Below are 21,433 nucleotides of genomic sequence, written 5' to 3'. Positions count from 1 at the left end.
CTTTGGACACTTTTGTCCATATCGCGTGCAAATGTGAGATAACGGGGTGTAACATATCTTCTCCGGTTAGTTTGATAGAAAGGCTTTGCAATGGCGAAATAGGGGCAAGAACTTCCTGTTCAATATAAAACCAGGGAGGGGCTCTCTCAGGTGGAAGCGACCAATGAGCCAAATGTCTGAGACCGAATGCATAATAATAAAACTAAATCTTGGGTAGGCCTAGCCCACCTTTGTCAGTCGGCCTATGTAACTTATTGAAGTGTAATCTGGGACGTTTACCATTCCAAATGAAAGACTTTGCTATGCTATCAAATTGTTTGAAACAAGGGGGGGAGGGGGGACGGACATCTATAGGAAGAGATTGTAGCAGGTAGTTGAATTTTGGAATACAATTCATTTTAATAACATTAACCTTCCCAGTCATAGATAAATGTAATGAAGCCCACCTACTCACATTGCTCGAAAACCTTTTTATTAAAGGGTCAAAATTAACTCTAACTAAATCACACAAATTTGCTGGGAATAAAATACCCAAATACTTAATGCCCTGTTTGGGCCACTGGAAGACGTCCGGCTCAAAAGCTGTTACCAGGCAGTACGCTGTCAGAGCAAAAGCTTCGGATTTAGACCAATTGACTCTGTATCCTGAGAACTTAGAAAAGGAATGAATAATTCTGTGGAGGCAAGGCATAGATCTAGTACGGTCAGAGAAAAATAATAAAATATAATCTGTGTAAAGCAAAAGCTTATGCACCACACCTCCCGCCACCACCACTGGAAAATCATCCTCCTTTCTTATCACGGCTGCTAATGGTTCCAGGGCCAGACAGAACAATAAGGGGGAAAGAGGACAACCCTGCCAAGTGCCTCAATCCAGAGTAAAATAATCTGAAATTAATCCATTTGTTTGAACCGCCGCTACCGGGTGTATATAAAGTAACTTAATCCACCCAATAAAATTATTCCCGAACCCATACATTTCCAAAATCCTAAAAAGATAATCCCATTCTACCATATCAAACGCCTTTTCGCCATCAAGCGAGATGGCAACGACCGGAGTCTGATCATTCACCACTGCCCACATGACATTAATGAAACACCTAATGTTATCAGAAGAGTTACAGCCCCAAATAAACCCCACCTGATATATGTATAAGAGATGTCATAACTTTACTTAATCAGTTAGCCAACATTTTTGACAATATTTTAACATCTAGCTGGATCAGGGAAATTGGACGGTAATTTAACACTCGCTTGGATCTTTGTCCTTTTTAAGGATCAGACTGATCCAGGCTTGTGTCATGGTTGGTGGAAGCTTTCCATTCTTTAATGATTCCGAATAAACTTCTAGCAAAAGTGGAACCAGTTCTGTAGCATTGGATATAAAAAATTCAGCAGCAAAGCCGTCTGGCCCCAGAGTCTTGCCTGTGGGCAAGTCCTTAATTACCTCGCCAAGCTCCTCCAAGGTTATCCCAGAATAAAGAGAATTTTTTTGCTCAGCCATCAGTTTAGGGAGATCTAATGGTTCCACAGAGTTTCCAATATCCTCTTCAGTAGACGAATATGTTGAACTATAAAGATCAAGATAGAATTCTTTAAAAGCATTATTAATATCAATGGCTGAGGTAAATATTTCACCACCAGCAGATTTCACTGAAGGAATGGTAGAAAAAGACTCTCTCTGTATTATATATCTAGCCAGAAGTTTTCCTGCCTTGTCCCCCGACTCAAAGTATGACTGTCTTTCCCTGAATACCCAAAACTCCAACTTCCACGACAAAATAGTATTATATCTGTATTTCAGTCGGATCAATTCTCTGAGGCCATTAGACAACAGTCGGTGCTTCAGATCTGCCTCAGCATTTATAATATTCCCTTCTAACTCCACGAGTTCTTGAGCTTTGGATTTTTTGGTGAATGAGGCATACTGTATGATCTGACGTCTAGGAACCACCTTAAGTGCCTCCCAAGCCACGCCCACAGAGGATACTGAGGACCAGTTGGTCTCCATATAGACACTGATTTCAGCCTTTAACATTTGTTGGAATTCAGGATTTTGCAAAAGGGATACGTTAAAATGTCAACTATATGATTTCCTTTTCTCTATATGTGACAACACCTCTAAACACAGCAGGGCGTGATCTGAGACTAAAATGTTTCCAATTGAGCAATCAGCAACTGAAGAAATGAGGGACTTAGATATAAAAAAAAAATCTATTCTAGAGTCAATCTTATATTTATGCTTAAGTAGAGAAATAACCTTCCTTCTTTTTATGGGGTGCCCCAACCCATTCACATTCCATGTGGAGAGAGACAATCCGCTCATATTAACATTTTACAGTTTGACATATAAGAAAAAATAGATTGTGTGTCAAAAACAAGATTATAAAGACCACATTCCAACATTAGTGCAACCATCAAAACCTGAATATCCCCCAGAACCAAACAAACAGAAAAAAGAAAAATGTGCGCATTAACCCCGCACACGACAGCGCAAACTGGTGTCCGACCTTCTAAACTCAAACAGTCCATGTACGCCTACAAGAACCCCCACGACAACTTTGCCTTTGGATTACTCAAGTCCGGTGTTTCTATACAAATTTTGTGAGACAGAATTACACAGCAAAAGATAATCTATAAAACAAACTCCAGCCAATAGGTGGAATAAACACAAAGAGCTTGTAGATTCATCCATAAAACTGTCCTGAAGGTGTGTTACTCTACAAAATAAACTCCAGTCGTTAGGCGGAACAGCACAAAAAAGCGCGCAGGTTCATCCTCATCATTTGCTTTGTTAAGGAAAATTGTCAGGTCACAGAGTGACTTCTTGACATGATGATAGCTGAAAGGGGGGGATGTCCAAACCCTGACCAAAATGTAAAAAGAGGCCACCCAAAGGCCCAAGGACGGTATCCAATGGCGTGGCTGAAGGTTTCTGCGTTGTCCTATCTTTTCTGAGCGCTGAAGCAAAAACACTTATTATTAATTTGCACTTTATCAGTTGACTCCGTTATTAATTTTGACTCCAATTTTATATTAATCTGATTCCAATTTAAGTTGAACCCCTAATATTGATTCAAGCTCTAATTGATTTCTGATCATTCTTTTAATTTAATTTTTTTAAGTTATTGCTTACTCTGAATCGTCCTAACTTTCATTATCCTTTCATTCAGGTCCCGACTGTCGCTCAGAGTCATATGCCAGGTGATTAATTACATACATATTTCATGGACACAAAATCACAAGTCCCGTTCATAGTCAGTGGTTGCAGGGTTTACTAATATCATCTGGTTTATCCGCCTACTGCTTGCTCATAACCAGATGATAGCTTTATTTAGTCATGATTCATACAACTTGCTCAGACGGTGATAAGCAGTGACTGGTAGTGGTTTTCTCCTATTCATAAGCTCCAGTAATGATCATTATCCTGGACATAAGTTTGCGGTAACAAAAGGCATCCCTCAAATCTACCGGTGATAAATGATTTAGGAGGAATACCGAATAAATCAAAAAGTAACAATTTATTTGCCAGGTAGGATTTAAAACGTATGTTACAAAATCAATCAAAGCCAATTTCACACATGATCAGAATAAACAAACATTCCTAAAAATAAAAGACAAGTCAAAGAAACATACCTGGCTATAGAAAATGATACGCAGCGATAAGCGTGGAATATCTGACTACAGACTCCCCAAGTTCCTTGCCAACCTTCCTTAAATATCCAGACAGAAAACATTGTGTACCAAATGAATTCAAATCACCAGCTCAATTTTGTGGTTGTTCATGCAATATCTACCAAACCAGATGTAGAAGATTTCTTTAAATTGTAGAACTTGCTATATAAGTTAATCAAAAAGCCAAGAATCTTGTTTGGTGGACAACAGCTTAAGAGACTACTTAAACAGCAGTGGACGGGGTATCTTTTAACAATCAAGACAATTTCGATCTCTTTTCAGGACATTTTTGAGTTGTTGGAAGAGATCAACGGCAATCATATGTAAGAGGCCAATATGTGCGTGAAGGCAGTTGGCCTGAAAAGGGCCGTATCAGAGAAGAGCTTTAAATGAATTGCCCATATGGTCTTTAAAGTTCTACAGCTGCTTGATGCTCCAAACAAATTGATGCAATTGGATTGCATGCACCTAATCAGTGCTGTAAGATTAGTTACATGTGCTTCAGAATGTCTGACAAAATTGCCATGCGAATCTGACTTTTTGGAGCTGGATGAAGACTGATGACACAAAGTCCTTCCAAAAGAAAATGTACAGTCAACAAAGGCCTTCAGGCTTATCAGGTGGAGGATAACAAGTAGCTATCAAGGGAAGCTACGGTGACTATACTATAGTATGTTGGACGAGGTGCTAACGGAAATCTCGGAATGTTTTGGAGAAAGAAACAGTAAGTTAATTGAAGCTTTTTCAGTTCTTGATCAACAGAATAACACCACTTTTCTGGACACGCAATGCATACAACACATACTTAACTAAGTTACATGGAAGTTGATTTGGAGTTTATCACGGCTCAACAATACTTGTTTAAAGAACTGTCTAAATCTGTTGCTGGTGGCGAAAAGTTCACACAAACTAATTTTCTTCCCCTTTTCTCCCCAATTTGGAATGCCCAATTCCCAGAGCTCTCTAAGTCCTCGTGGTGGTGTAGTGACTCTCCTCAATCCGGGTGGCGGAGGATGAATCCCAGTTGCCTCCGCGTCTGAGACCGTTAATCCGCGCATCTTATCACGTGGCTTGTTGAGCGCTTGTTGAGCGTGTGCATCCACGCACAACTCACCACGCGCCCACCAAAAGCAAAAAACACACATAGCAACCACAAGGAGGTTACCCCATGTGACTCTACCCTCCCTAGCAACCGGGCCAATTTGGTTGCTTGGGAGACTTAGCTGGAGTCACTCAGCACGCCCTGGATTCAAACTCGCGACTCCAGGGGTGGTAGTCAGCGTCAGTACTCGCTGAGCTATCCAGGCCCACACACAAACTAATTCTTAAACTGCATTACACCTCCGTACAAGCTATGCCAAGTGTCCTTGCTGCAATGAAATATGGGCTGACATTTGGAGCTTCCACAGGTATTTGCTAAAACTCCTTTTCTTTTCTGAAAAGAGTGTTCACGAATCGAAGAAGCATAATAATATGTAATGATAGTATTAATTTTGGCATAGCACCCCCGATTAAAATTTTCTGATGCCAGGGTTGCATGTAAATAGTTTTCAATTTTTTTTTAAACAAACTGATTTCTGGGAATGTTGTGATTTGCAATTGAAGGAAGACATCTTTCAGTTCCATTTCAGAGTTTTTTTTTTTTTTACTTCATCTCACATCACCTGTGTACTTCATCACAGTCAACTCAATACTGCCTCCTACCGTCACATCATCTCATACAGTCCTGTGAGAATATCTATAACTATACTACATCCGTTCCCTTGTTACAGAAACAAAATCTCAAAAAGGAAATTTAACTTTAACAAACACTTTTTTTTTCACGTTTCTAACAAACTCCATATACTCTTCAGCAATATGTAAAATGTACATTTTTTATTCACATTTTATGTACATTTTATATTTATTTTATTAATGTTTGACATTTCTTTTGATCACAAATCCATAATTTGTACTCACCAGTTCAAATAATGTTCTGCTTACAAGAACAAATTTGGTGCTTTTGAACTTTGGATGCAACTTTCCTTCCATGTTTGTCTCTTTTGAATGAATGGTCCTTTGCTCTTTTTGTTTTGTCTGCATAGTCTTTCATTTTCTGCTTTTATGTATGGTAATGCATTTTGACTTGTGTACTCTTTTCTTGCAACAGATCAACACTTGGTAACTATGTTCAAATGTCTCTGGAAAACATAAGGAATGATGGTGTTTCTTCAGAAGCCCGATGAGGAGTTGAGTGATAAGACATTATAATCTTTGGAAGCTACACCTTCCACACTTTATTCTCATACTTGCATGTCTGAAATGCCTTCTTGAGATATCGATGGAACTGTTCTATCTTTTCTTTACTCTTTGGGTAGTATGGAGAAACACGTACAGTATATGCTTAATACAGTACCTCCATCCTTTAGGAAAGACTCACACGCTTGGCTGACAAATAGTCTAAAATTGTAAGAGATGATTTCCAAAGGATAGCCAAAGTGAGCAAAATTTTTCATCAGCTCAGCTGTTTGTGATGAGATGTTGGACACCACAATTGCCTCAGGAAAAGAAGCGCAATAATCAAAAACAGTCAATGTATTCAACTTGAATCTCTGTCTGACTTAATTCCTAACTTCCTAGATTACAAGAGGTTTCAACGATTGTAATCATGAAGAGGTTGATTCATAACACATGCTGCACAATTTCTGATGATCATTATTAGCCCAATAAAATTTACACCAAATACTGCTTTGTTTTGACAACACCCTGGTGTGTCTCATGTGCAATTCTCACGGCCTTATTCACCAGAGAAATAGTTGGCAACACTGGTGCCGAAGTCGCCGTTGTTGAGCGAGAGAATCAGCAAGCATGGGTCGTAGGTGTGTCTTTGGCTGTTTGAAAGCACACATTTTATTCAGTTTTCCAACCATAATTTTGTTGAGAAGGACATGGCTTGCATTCATGTGTTTTAAAGAAGGAGGTATTTGTGCCAGCTTACGGCTTTTTGACAGGCATTTTTCCAATGATTCCTTCACCAATTTTGGGATGTTTGCCGTGGGTTTGCAAGCTACCTTCAATTGGTAGAGACGGCCAAGGGGTGGGCAACTATTTTGGTAAAGGGGCCACATCAAGTAGTGCATAGGAGGCCACATTGTATTCCTTTTGTGATACAATGCTACGCATTGATTTGGTTTTTGTATCTTTTAAGCCCAGAAATATTTGTGTAGCTACTCAATTTTCTGAAATGTATATGTGACTGATGGGAATATTCTGCAGTTGCCTAAAGTATTGTATTACTCTACAAAAGTAGATACTTCTATCAGGCATTAAAAAACTGAATCAAGGCTGAGCTTATTATGAATTAAGGGGACATTTCTAAACAGCACAAATAAAAAATGCACATACATATTCGTCTCTTGCTTGCTTTTGCTCGCGTGTCAGTGATGCTGAGATCTACTTTTATATTTAATTTCATCACTGAGAAGGTTTACCTGCAAATTTAGTAGCACCAAACATCACAAGCAGCCTCAAGAATGGACACAGAGTGGCAATATAACACTTTTCCTTGAGCAGAATATTGCACTAGAGATTGTTACGTTTGTACAAAGGGGAGAGCGAAAGCTAAAAAGAGCACACTTGCGTGCATGGTTGCCAGACTGCACAAAATAAGTATAACATTAGGTGGGATATTTCCAATTTGCACAAGAATAAATCTCAAACTGGGGGTGTTGAGTCTCTTATCTGGCAACCCTGAGCATGTTAAACGCTTGTGGAGGCGCGTTAGGTCCCAATGCAAGATAACTGAAATATCCAATGAAGAACAAAAAACACTTTTAGGATAAATGAGCCACGGGCCACATTAAACCATGTGGAGGTACGGAGCCGTAAGTTGCCCAGGTCTGCTTTACACTGTTGGGACATCACCTCCGGCATGAGTAAGTATTTTTATGTGACAATTATTAAGTTACTTTGAATCAAAATCAATTAATTTTTTAATATTAATTTTCTAAACTTCAAATGTTAGCCAGCAACTTGAGATCTTGGATGTCAGTACGACTTGGCGGACAGCTAACATGGGCATTCAAGTCAGGACGGCAAAAAATGTCTTAAGGAGTTAAGGTAGCATATAATATAAAACTTTTCATTTAAATATTGCTGTGTATTTCTAACAATACTGCCATAGTTTAAGAAGCAACATGATTGTACAGTTATATATAATATGGCCAAATGTAACATATAGCACTATACTGTAATGCTTGTTTACGTTCATTTGCAACATCTTGAAAAGTAAAATTAATTTTGCATTCCTTTTAATTTGCATTAGCAATCAAAGTGCAGCCAATGGTCAAGAGTGAGTCATGCATGACAGCTGACTATGGCAGAGAATTGAACGTACCAGTGTGCACATCAATGGCAATTAAGAGACCAAGGCTTGGTTACATTAGTTTCAGCCCTTTGTCATCTCATGCCAGCAGGTGTGCCACTCCATTGCAGCCAGACTCCATTTTCCTTCCTGATGCCACTCAGGAGGAATTTTCATTTTTGGATGAAATATTCTTTTAAAAGGCACCAATACCATAAACATAAGGTAATATGTTTCTTTTGACTAATTGTGTTTGGATTTCAAGAAGAGTGTCTCTGACTTTTTTTACTTTATACATCACTCATTACATAAGTGTTAGGCTACTGCACGATTATTGTATACTGTGAATAAGGTCCATGTGTGCTTGGCCCCCGATGTTTGCTATATTTTTGTCATTAAAATTCAATCCACACTGAATACATGCACAAGCTTTCTCTCAAGTGTGAATTCTTTTGTGCCTTTTAAGGGGTGCTTTTAATAAGAACCTTTTTCCACACTGAGGACAAGTGTAAGGCTTCTCACCGCTGTGAATTGTCATGTGTTCCTTTAGGTTTTCTTTATGTTTGAAACTCTTTCCACACTGAAGACATACAAAAGGTTTCTCGTCAGTGTGAATTCTTATGTGCCTTTCAAGGCTTCCCTTTCCAGAGAAACTTTTTCCACAATGAAGGCATGTGAAAGGCATCTCTCCTGTATGAATTCTCATGTGATTATTAAGGGCATTTTTGTCTATTAAACTCTTTCCACACTGAAGGCATTTGTATGGAGTCTCTCCAGTGTGAATTCTCATGTGCTCCTTATAACTTTTGTGGTGTGTGAAACACTTGCCACACTGTTGGCACATGTAAGGTTTCTCTCCAGTGTGAATTCTTATGTGGATATTAAGACTTGCTTTATATCTGAAACTCTTTCCACACTGGCAGCATGTGAAAGGCATCTCTCCAGTGTGAGTTCTTATGTGGATATTAAGACTTGCTTTATGTCTGAAACTCTTTCCACACTGGCAGCATGTGAAAGGCATCTCTCCTGTGTGAATTCTTATATGATTATTAAGGGCATTTTTGTCTGATAAACTTTTTCCACACTGAAGGCATTTGTATGGAGTCTCTCCAGTGTGAATTCTCATGTGCCTTTCTAGGGATCCTTTTACTGAGAAACTCTTTCCACACTGAAGGCAGATGAAAGAATGTTCAGTTTTCGCTCTTTTTAGTGAATGTTTCTTTTCAGTCTGTAAGTAACTATAAGACTTATTTCCAATCACTCATTACATAAGTGTTAGGCTACTGCACGATTATTGTGTTGTTTCAAGCACAAGTATAAAGTATTATAACAAAATAAAAGCGTGAAAAGAGCATCACATCGATTCTGTTCTCAACAGTCACACAATAATATATTTTAAAATGTCTGTTTTGATAAATAGTCATGGATGTCAAATAATAATAATAAAAAAAATGGTTATGGTTTATATCAGTGGTCACCAATTAGCGGACCACGGTCAGGGTCCGGACCTCGGCTGGGTTCCATTCGGACCGTGAGACATCATGACATCGGCTGACCCATCTCTCCGTTTCTGCACTTCAAGTGATCAGCGTGACAAAACAACGAAGCGTTTCGGCATAGATAGCACTGATCTTTCAGCACTGTATCCTCAAATAGTTTTCTCTATTACAGAACACGCTTCATTTATACCCTTTCGTGCGCCACGCTCAGATTTGCAGACGTGGTTATTTTAATGAGAGTAGGCAGTAGCAAAAAAATACAGTGAGCAGCAATGTAGATACTGACATCTTTCGCTAAAACACACTGCAGAAAACAAGAATGAAGCAAAGTGTAGTGTGTATAGGCGGTTATACACAGGATGAAGTATTCGGAGGCACCTCTGCTAGTCATGCTCGTTCATGAGAACTATTTTGCATACTGCATTGTCATGCAGGACTGTTTGCGGAACACACTGCAAGAGTAAAAATGTTTTATATTTTCACGTATGTCATTGACTAAGTTCTGTTCATGGTTAAATTGTTTTATGGAGAAATAATGGGTATACAAAAGCAACATTACATACTCAGCGGATTTCCCATTTATTTATCATCAAAGGTGTTTCTTGTCTTCTCAATTTTTTTTATTTAAGATCCACATATGAGAAGGTTAATTAGTGTTTGACAAAGAAGCACTTGGTGCAGATGTAACCTGCCACCAGCACTGGCTCGCACTGCAAAGCTTAATAAACAGATCCTATCTGATCATTGTAACGTTAGGTTAGTGGAGAGGAAGAGAGGAGACGCAGGGGTCTCTTTCAAGTCTTTAATAAGGAAGCACACTGGAGAGAAACAAATATCAGAGAATAATCAAGTAAACTCGCTGGAGTGGAACAAACGCTGATGCTAAACATAAAAAAACCAACTGAACAACACAACGTAACAATACAAGGACTGACAATTCAATGAACAAAACTAGAGGGTATATATACACAAGGAGCTAAATGAGGGAATGGAATACAGGTGAAGATGATGAGGAGCAGATGGAAGTGATGAGGGCAGTGAACTATGGGAAATGTAGTCCAGTTTTATCTGCTTACTATAAACCGCCCTGTAAAAATTAACTGCTTATTTTTATTCATGCAGACTAAAATATCATAGATATCATAATAAAATAAAAATAAAATAATTCCACCTTCCTACTAGAAAAAGTGCAATGGCACACCACAAAATACTGTACTCCACTTTTGCCAAGATGCAGAGGCCTATCATCACTCAAACATTCCAAAACCAGAAAGATGCACAAACTTGGTACTATACCTTGACTTTGATGAAAAAATAACACTCTGTGAAGCAAAGGTTCTGCATTACATGATGATAACACTTGTTTAACAAACATTTGCAAAGACACGTGTTCTAATCATGCTACATTGTACTCTTTCTATAAGTAATATTGCAAATGCGAGCATTGCAGCATCATTTATAATATGGTTGCTCTGACATGTCTCTAATAACAGTCTAACACCTGCTAGGCTAACAGTATTGTTCCAGTTTTGTTTTCTTATGACCATCAAGCAATTAAATGCCATTATGATCAAACATCAAAGATATCAAGTAAAAATATCCCACACCCACATTTCATGTAACACAACATGATGACTAGACTTTCATTTTGATAACAGTTACATCATGGCAACCAAAAAATACCATTCCTGCATTCATCTCCAATACATCACATTTATGTTAGTTTGTCCCTCACATTCTCATTTTCATCCTGTCAAAAACCAAATATGGGGCTACTGTGAATAAGGTCCATGTGTGCTTGGCCCCCGATGTTTGCTATATTTTTGTCATTAAAATTCAATCCACACTGAATACATGCACAAGCTTTCTCTCAAGTGTGAATTCTTTTGTGCCTTTTAAGGGGTGCTTTTAATAAGAACCTTTTTCCACACTGAGGACAAGTGTAAGGCTTCTCACCGCTGTGAATTGTCATGTGTTCCTTTAGGTTTTCTTTATGTTTGAAACTCTTTCCACACTGAAGACATACAAAAGGTTTCTCGTCAGTGTGAATTCTTATGTGCCTTTCAAGGCTTCCCTTTCCAGAGAAACTTTTTCCACAATGAAGGCATGTGAAAGGCATCTCTCCTGTATGAATTCTCATGTGATTATTAAGGGCATTTTTGTCTATTAAACTCTTTCCACACTGAAGGCATTTGTATGGAGTCTCTCCAGTGTGAATTCTCATGTGCTCCTTATAACTTTTGTGGTGTGTGAAACACTTGCCACACTGTTGGCACATGTAAGGTTTCTCTCCAGTGTGAATTCTTATGTGGATATTAAGACTTGCTTTATATCTGAAACTCTTTCCACACTGGCAGCATGTGAAAGGCATCTCTCCAGTGTGAGTTCTTATGTGGATATTAAGACTTGCTTTATGTCTGAAACTCTTTCCACACTGGCAGCATGTGAAAGGCATCTCTCCTGTGTGAATTCTTATATGATTATTAAGGGCATTTTTGTCTGATAAACTTTTTCCACACTGAAGGCATTTGTATGGAGTCTCTCCAGTGTGAATTCTCATGTGCCTTTCTAGGGATCCTTTTACTGAGAAACTCTTTCCACACTGAAGGCAGATGAAAGAATGTTCAGTTTTCGCTCTTTTTAGTGAATGTTTCTTTTCAGTCTGTAAGTAACTATAAGACTTATTTCCAATCACGAATTTAGCAGGTTCCTGATACTGATGTTTCTCATCCACTTCATTCAGTGCTTCACTTTCCTCTTTCAGCTTCATCAGGTCTAAAATAAAAAAAATAAAAGAGTAAAAAAATTAATACAAGAGGGATAAATGTGAAAATAAAGGAGATAAGTGAATCAAACAATAGCAGAAAACAACAGAGGTCAAGAATTGATGGAACAAAGTTCCATCTGCCCCTCTGATTGAAAATGAATTGAACTCTAGTTGGTAAACCATGAAAAATGTCTCATCACCTAGAAGCCACTATTGTTCCACCTCTAGCAGCATTTCTGAATCCTGGTCCTGGAATACCCAGCACTGCACAATTCGGATGTAGAGTTCATCCAGGTGTTCATTTAGGGAGACTCCCAAACTGTGCAGTGTTGGGGGGTACGTTAAACCCAGGATTGGGAAACGCTGGCCCATAGGAATGTACAATACAGGTCAAGCTGATCACTACTTGGCCTAATAAAAGAAATACAAATACTCATTAATGACTTAAAAAAAAAAGAAAAGTATTTTAGGCAGAAGCTATTTGGTTCAAATAATGGTAGTTGATATTTGCACACTGATAAATACTAACACATCACTGGCAGTATGTGGGGATGGGGCGTGGTCGTGTATCTGTCTGCGGGAAAGAGAGAGCAGTGAGGCTCATCACCTGGGTTGTCATTATAGGCACCACTTGTGCCTATAATGATTATAGTGATGGCGGAGGGAGACCTAAAAAGGGCACGAACGCATCAGATTGGCAAAGAGAGAGACACTAGAGAGTGTTGGCTGCATGTGCCCGTCATATCAGAGAGTGAACCATCGAAGACTCGTTTGTGTGTGTTTGGCCACTGAGAGCCCTTTTTTGTTTAAAGTTTTATGTGACGCTGAAGGAGTAATAAACACTCACGTTGACAATCGCTGCCTCATGACTCATCCATTGCCCAGAAATTACGAACATTGTTACACAGTGTTTATTTGTAGTCTCACAGAAACCTTACTCCTAAATCCTAAATTGTTACACTGGTGCTGAAACCCAGGAATTAGGAGGATAATGTCATTATGGAGTCTTCATTGCTGGGCGAAGTAATCAAGTCCCTCGCCAGCATCCAGCAAAACCAGCACCAAGCCCTCACAGAGTTACGCCTGGAGCAGGAACAGTGTTTCCAACTCCTGCTCCAGGCCCAAACGGAGGACCGGCAGGCGTTCCGGAGCCTGATCGATAGAAAGGGGGCTGCAGCTGCGACCCCAGATCCCACCTCGCCCATTACCCTCATTAAAATGCGTCCGAACGATGATCCCGAAGCCTACCTCGACCTATTTGAAAAGAATGTGGAGGTGTAGAAATGGCCATCCGACCAGTGGCCCACCTATTGCTGCTCCTCTCCAGGGATGCACAGCTAACAGACCAACAACTTCCTGCTGCCAGCCTCCTCAAATACAGAGATCTGAAGAAGGCCATCATGCAACGTGTTCAGGAAGTTCAGGAAACACGGCTGCACATTTGCTTTTGCAAAACAGCTCCGGGATGCCTGTTGAAAATGGTTGCTGTCTGAGGGAACCCGCAGCACCATGGATATTGTCGACCTGGTGACACTGGAGCAATTCATCTCCCAGCTTCCTCGGGGCATGGCAGAGTGAGTCCAGTGCCACCGCACGGCGTCGCTGGAGGAGGCCGTCCAGCTGGCCGAGGACTACATGACAGTGTTTCTCGGAGGCAGCGATCCAGAGATAATTGATGGTTATCTTGGATGATTGTTGATTTAAAGGATTAAAAAGCTAACACTGATTCTAATCAATGTTTTATTGATTTTAATAATTAATAATTATCTTTGATAATTATTCTTTATTGCTAATAACCAAACCCACTCCTGAACGTAGCGCACAACAACATTCCTCCTTTCCCATCAAGACATACCATAAAACCAGGGTCCAATACACCCCCACCCATGAGCAGACCTACCCTATGTCCAAGGCCTCTTCTCTGTAAAAACAATCAATCTCTGCCTACCACCGGTCCAGTGCCTATCCATAAACCAGTCCTCCAACAGATCAAGTACGAGAGCGACGTGAGAGGCAAGACTGCGTCATCTGCCCCTCCAAAGCCTAGCTTGGCCTGGTTTTGCTCCCACACTCAATGCCTCTCAAGAAACCCCCGAATAAGGACCGAGTGGGTCAGCAGAAATAATTCCTCCCCACTCCTTTTCCTCTTCCACATACATCTCACTAGAGGTGTAACGGTTCAAATTTCTCATGTTTTGGTTTGTATCACGGTTTTTGGATCACGGTTTCAGTACGGTTCGGTATTTGCAATGGACAGAATTTTTTTTTTATTACTGCCAAATCCAAAGTAAGAATACTCTATTTGGTAACAAACATTTCAACAGGTTTTCCCTGAATAAAAATCATTGTTTTATAGTAACCATAGTTTAACTATGGTATTTGTAGTAAAAACATAGTAACCACAAAATCAACATGGTTGTCATGTATACAATAGTATAGTATAATCATGGTTACTATATGGAAACTACAGTATTACTGTTGTAAAACCATGGTTAATTGTATCAAAACCATGATTTCTGCAAAGAAAACTATGGTGACAGCAGTTATGGTTACTACAATATTACTATAGTAAAACCATGGTTAATTTTTGTTAGGGTCTTTAAACCCTTTTCTCTAATAAATCAACAATTTAACTTGATACCTACACTATTATGCTACATGCATCGACATAAAATGCATTTTAAACTCTACTGCACATATATTCAATATTTGGAAGCTGTACATCACTATAGAAGGAACTTTGCTATTAAAATGGATACGAGGGATGTTGTGACACGTCTCGAAGTAGGGAAACATATCATTGGCAATGAACACCCCAATCACTTTAGATATTGTTTTATGCATGTCCAAATCAGCACTGAGCGCTTACTTAAAAAACGAAAGGGAGCGTGTGCAGTTTTGGCTCATCTGATGCTCTGTGCATGCCATGTGCTTCCCATGTGATTTCGGCGTAAATGATCATATGTCGATGTATTACCAGTATACAGCACTCGTGTTGAGCGATGTCTGCAAACAGTGCCTGTTTTGTAAAAGTTTTTTGACCATTGCTGTTGTAATTGACTGCAAAAAAAAACATTTCCAGACAGGAGACCTGAATAACGCAGGGGGCTTCTCTATAAGTGGCTCGTTTTCTCCCTTGCCATTCTCAACTACACACAACGTGTGCAGAACAGTGATGTCATCAAGTTGACCCACGTGAAATACAGGCATTCATTTACAGATCTATTCAGGTGCATTAGCGGCGTTGTAACTGTGCGTTTCTATTTGACGCTTTATTTTCTTCACTAAACACCTTGTGCTCCAGATGCCAATCGTGCACCCCAAATCGTGGGTGGCGTACCATTTACTTCGTTTTTTTTTCCGAGAACCGTTACACCCCTAGATCTCACCACATATAACAATTGTTCCCTATTCCAACTTTCTCACTTCTGCGCACCCCACTTTGTTAAATAATCTATGTTTATTTATTACTATAAGGAAATATTAAGAGTGGAGACAGAAAACAGAATAGGCAGGAGAGTGGGGCATAAAGCGGGAACCAAACTTGGGCTGCACAAACAGAAAATAATAATTTGCATGTATCAGCAGCAGTAATGTAGCATTTTGTCAAAATTTTCTGTGGTTCCACCAGACTATTAGGGTGTAAAAAAGGGTTAAAAAATTAGGTCGATTGATACAATTACTAAGGTGGGAAAACAAGCCGATAGCAGATTAATAAAAGAAAAATTACACATTTGAATGCGAATATGAGCATTTGAATATTGAATGTGAGCCAAGCACTGACAATGACTTCCACTCTTAGGATAAAACAGACACAGCACAATTAATAAAACCCTTTCATGCTCCTCAGAGGTGACTAAATAAAAGTCAATGGGCACCAACCTCTTTGTTTCTTAATATATTCATTCTTCAGTGTGAATGGTTCTGAAATACTGATGTCTTCACTCTCATCTTTAACAAACTCCATCTTCAATAGCAGGTCAAGCAGATTCATTCTAAGGGTCAGAGAGAGGAAGTTATTAAGATTTGGTGCCAAAAAAATATTTGATAAGCTTCTGTGAATAAAATTGACTATTTAATGTTTGTGAATGGTAATGCAAAACAGTTCTTCATATCAGTTAAGTGAAGGTAACCATTCAAATTTATTGACTACGTTTAATTTCAAGTGGCCAGAAAATCCTGTAATATGATCACATTCTTCTGTAGATTTTTCTAAACATGAAGTAAAATATTTAAATTCTAATGAGAAAATCAACCCATACTAAAAAGTTTAAATTAAGCTATTATTAATAAAATAGCGATTCCCGCTGGTGCGTGTAGTGCAGGGGTATTTAAGCAAATTCAAGACCCTGTAATGGCCAGCCCAATCTCCAGACCTGATCCCCATTGAAAACCTCTGGAATGTGATCAAGAGGAAGATGGATGGCCACAAGCCATCAAACAAAGTCGAGCTGCTTGAATTTTTGCACCAGGAGTGGCATAACGTCACCCAACATCAATGTGAAAGACCGGTAGAGATCATGCCAAGACGCATGAAAGCTGTGATTGGAAATCAGGGTTGTTCCACCAAATATTGATTTCTGAAGTCTTCCATTAGTATTGTGTTGTTTAAAAATGAATATGAACTTGTTTTCTTTGCATTATTTGAGGTCTGAAAACACTGCATCTTTTTTGTTATTTTGACGAGTTGTCATTTTCTGCAAATAAATGCTCTAAATGACAATATTTTAATTTGGAATTTGGGAGAAATGTTGTCAGTACTTTATAGAATAAAACAAAAATGTTCATTTCACTCAAACACACACATATAAATAGTAAATCCAGAGAAACTGATAATTTTGCAGCGGTCTCCACAGCTGTATATTATTTATTTTAATGCAATTAGTCCACCTTATGTATATGGTGAGCTTTTTAATTTGAGTGTGAAAAATTGCAGGCAGCAGCCAAAAATAAATAAAAAATTAAAAAATGCACCAGAGTTGAAGAGTAAGCAATATAAAGCACAAAACATGAATTCAAAACATTTTCAATACAACACATTCACAGAGTAGCAAATGCAAGTATATCACTTATTAGCCGCCAAACTGTTAACAGTTTATTCAGAATTTACTTGCTTAAATATAAGTGCTGACATAAAACATTCAGTGTGGTTTTTATGTTTAGAAAATATGGATAAATAAAAGAGAAAACGCTCACCGATTTCATTACTTGCAGCACAAGTATTTAATTTGTTTGTTCTTATATCTCAGTTGAGCCTCTTGAAACAGGCAGAATAATAATAATAATAAAGGTTTCTTACAATTAAAAATAATCCTCTAGATCTACATAAAAGTCTCCCAACAGCACAACGAGCAACACACTGAGTCGTCGCGCAGCTCTTATGACGTCACATTCGGTTCAGAGATTCTTCTTGTTCAATGTCTGTTTACTCACTGGGAGAATTACCGCCACCTGCTGTATAATCCTGTACAAATGATGCTCTGAAAACCTGCAGTCTACTACATATACCAACAACACATGTTCCACAGTCTCTCAAACACCACAACAATCACACATCCCATTTCCATCCTTACCCTTAATTTCTCAAGTTGAATTCAAACCTGTATTCTAAGCATTGCAGCTCCTTTACAGACTTGGGCCGTGGCCAGTTCAGAACCGCTTGGACCTTTGTGATGTCCATTGCTACCACTTGTGCACTCAGAATATATTCCCAAAAACAAGATGGTGGTACGAGGAAATTTGCATATCTCAGCCTTGGCATTCAGTTGATTATCAATAAGTCACTATAAGACTAGACCGAGTGTGAGACTTGAGTAAGGAAAAGTACATCAGAATGTAATCAACACAGATTATCACCCACCTATTCATCATGTCTCTGAACACTTAATCTACAAACACCTAGAAAACAGAAGGTTAGTTTGCAAGGCCGAATGGCATGATCTGATAACCATAGTGTACGGTGTTCATCAGGAAAGTCGTTTTCCACTCGTCTTCCTCTTTTAATACGGATGAGGTTACAGGCGTTACAGAGATCCAGTTTGGTAAAGTAACCAAACTTTGCATTGAGAAGTTGCTCCAGAGTGGCCGTGACAAGGGGTAATGGATAACAATATTTTATTGTTATAGCATTTGAGACTTTGATAATCAATGCTTGGCTGTAAAATTGCCATCCTTTTTCTCAACAAAGAAGAAGCCAATGGCAGCCATGGAAGGACGAATTAATCCAAATTTTAGGGCTTCATTGATATATTCCTCCATGAATGGGGTTTTTAAAGGCCGACAGAGTGTAAACGTTGCTCTTAGGAGCTCGATGGCACAACACTGAGGTTGGTGAGGAGGTAGCTGAGTAGCTTTGGTTTTACTAAAAGCTTCACAGAGATTGGAGTAAACAGTAGGGACGCCCGTTACATGGTCTGTTTGAGATATTTCCATGGGATGGACCCTTTTCACAGACTGTGATGACGCATTTCCGTCTTTAGCAGCGTAAATCAAACAAAATTTTATTTTTACAATTTTACAATTATTTAATGTAAATGTATAACATTATTCTTTGTATTATATTACCCTGGAATTCTTTTTTTAAAACTAGTTACCACAGATGCAATGAGGTTTCTAATATAGCTGCTGAGGGAGTACCAGTAAACTAAAAACATTTTAATCATTTGGAAAGTTGTGGAAATGTAAAAATGCCATTTTTGTTTTGATGTTGGAGCAAATGGGTAAGCAAAAATTATATTTTCTGTGGTCACCCATTCACAACTATCAAGGTTTACCCTGCAATCATTTAATTCTGCGTTCCGAAACCTGTAAGTGTGGAAAGTGTCCATTGGCATAACAGCATGAAGACATCGCAGGTGGGATTGTTGACTCCACCTCAGAATTTGCACCACTCCAAGATATATCTGGATTGTGTTTGGCAAGCCATGGGAGGCCCAAAACTAGAGGGTTCTGTGGTGTGTGAATGATGAGAAACTTGATGTTTTCTGTATGAAAAATCCCAGTTTGCAGTGTAACAGCTTCATAAGTGTGGTGTATGGGACAGCTGCAGAGGGGCCGTCCTTCTAATGCTAAAATAGGAGGAGTGCTAAATTGTAATCCATAAAATTTCCAGCAACCACAGTCAAAGCATCGATTTCAATCTTTTTAGAATTGTATATTATGGTGGTGGGTATGAGTAATTGACAGTTTACTAGATCAGTGAGATAGCAGAGGTAGATAGCAAATGTCCAGATTAACCGCAATAGAGATGCAGTTCCAGACTCCTGCATCGTTGTCTTTCCTTTTGTGACAAGCGAGTGCAACCGACTTGCAATGGGTAGTGTTTGTAGGTAGGGTCCGTCACAGAGGGTTATATCGAACTTAATGGAGAGATTAATGAACTGATCCAAATTGAGATTCTCATCTCGACACACCAGCTCATTCTGTAGTGATCTGCTCAAACCATTACGATAGAGAGTCTTTAAGAGACTACCTGCCCAACCAATCCGAATGGCCAAAGTGCAGAAAGTTAGAGCATACTCTGCGGCTGTAGTCCTTCTTTGTTTCACCAAAAGTAATTGTTCTCTAGCCTCCTTCCTCCCCCTTGGGTGTTCAAACAACTCCTTGAAATGTGCTTTAAAATGTTCGAAAGAGAAGCAAAGATCTTTCTCTCTCTCCCATATGGAGGTGACCAAGTCTAGAGCTCTACCAGTCAGGAGGGAAGTGATAAAATCCACTTGGCGATTATGACGTAGTCTACACCGTATCCTGATGTGCACCTCCACTTGAAAATCCACTTGAGCATCCTCGGTAGGATATGTTAGGGGCTGTTGTGCTAATAATATTGTACATTGCATAAAAAATCCTTTACACAGAGCTGGGTTGCCATCAATTTTATTGGGCAGTGCTAATCAAGGATTTCCAGTGGGAAAGGTGAAAACAGGTCCGGCAGGGGGAGTTGTGGCTACAGCGGTAGCCATAGCAGCTGGTTGGATAGAGGATTGCATACATTTCACGAGTTCCTCTATGAGCATAGTCAGCTTGCATAGCTGCTTGTAGTGTTCAGTTAGAAGAGATGCTTGGCAACAAGTAGTCAAGACAGAGAGCACAATGCTCTGTAAAGCACTCGACATACACAATGGCTCCATCCTTGTCACAAGCAAAGGCGGTAATGTGCTGTGTGCGTTTGTGGGAAGGTTACATATTAATGTTGTCAGTTTGATCTTCATTTGGTTCTCAAGTCAGTGGAAAAGTGCCTGGCCTACTATTTTTTTTTATGATAAGCTGTGACACTTGGAAATACATCACAATACAGAAGAAACGTCTGTCACAATTTAGATTCCATGCTGACTTTAACCCCTTTAACTCTGCTGCATTTTTTGGCAGCATCCTGCTATTTTTCAGACTCAAGTTTAAAAGCTCCCCTTACACACATACAGTGGACTAATTGCAATAATATGGTCTCATTTGACAGAAAACACCCCAAATGTCAAAAAAGGATCCCATTAATTTGTTATGAATATTCCATAAATTCATAAATAATATAGTAGATGTTAACAATCCTAAGATGAACAAAGTTTTTAAATGTATTTTGTTTTTCTTTTGTCCTAAATATACAAGCATGTGATTCTGGTTTTGTTCTCTCTATCTCCCTGCAAAAAAGTATTATTTCATTCCAGCAATTTCTAGGAAATTGAAAATATTTTCCTCTTTTACCTTCCACCACAACATACAGATCTGAAATGCAGGTGGTGCTCTATCGCAACTGAGCCCTCGCAGATGTGCTTGTCTATAGACATGAAGTCCAATTTTCACTGAAAAGTGGAGATCCCTTTGCAATGATATATAGCATTTTTCGTCCCTATGCGATGATGTATAACATTTTATCTTCATTAACTGATAACATATTTTGCAGATGATTTGTTAATCATGTCTTTCCTGCTGGACTGCATATTTTGTTCTGGACATCTGAGATATAACTTTGGATTATTCCCCCAAGAAAGCTCACAGACAAGTAAAAAAATGGCTTGTTTTGAAGAAAACAGCCTAAGGTAAGAGCAGATATAAAGTTTGTGGCTACTTGGGGCTTACAGAAGTAGTGATCGAAGCAGAAATTTGATGTTTGTCTTTGATGTCTCACAGAGATTATATTTCACTTTGTAATTTTTTTTG

At 39.0% G+C, this 21,433-nt stretch overlaps 1 protein-coding gene across 1 annotated transcript in view; it reads right to left on the bottom strand.

Moving 5' to 3' along the window:
- LOC127440760 (gastrula zinc finger protein XlCGF57.1-like) overlaps nt 1-21,433 on the bottom strand; it is a 191,303-nt gene that overhangs the window by 153,956 nt on the left and 15,914 nt on the right. Inside the window, exons 2-3 of the mRNA XM_051697608.1 lie at nt 17,480-17,734; nt 16,166-16,278 (exon numbers count right to left, since the gene is read on the bottom strand). Of these exons, the coding sequence (XP_051553568.1) occupies nt 16,166-16,277 (112 nt within the window). The 5' untranslated portion in view covers nt 16,278; nt 17,480-17,734. The remainder of the gene's footprint in view (nt 1-16,165; nt 16,279-17,479; nt 17,735-21,433) is intronic.

The sequence above is a fragment of the Myxocyprinus asiaticus genome, chromosome 5, assembly GCF_019703515.2.
Source record: "Myxocyprinus asiaticus isolate MX2 ecotype Aquarium Trade chromosome 5, UBuf_Myxa_2, whole genome shotgun sequence".
Lineage (NCBI taxonomy): Eukaryota > Metazoa > Chordata > Actinopteri > Cypriniformes > Catostomidae > Myxocyprinus > Myxocyprinus asiaticus.
Note: the sequence above shows the minus strand (reverse complement) of the source record. Positions and strands in the feature narration are given on the sequence as shown.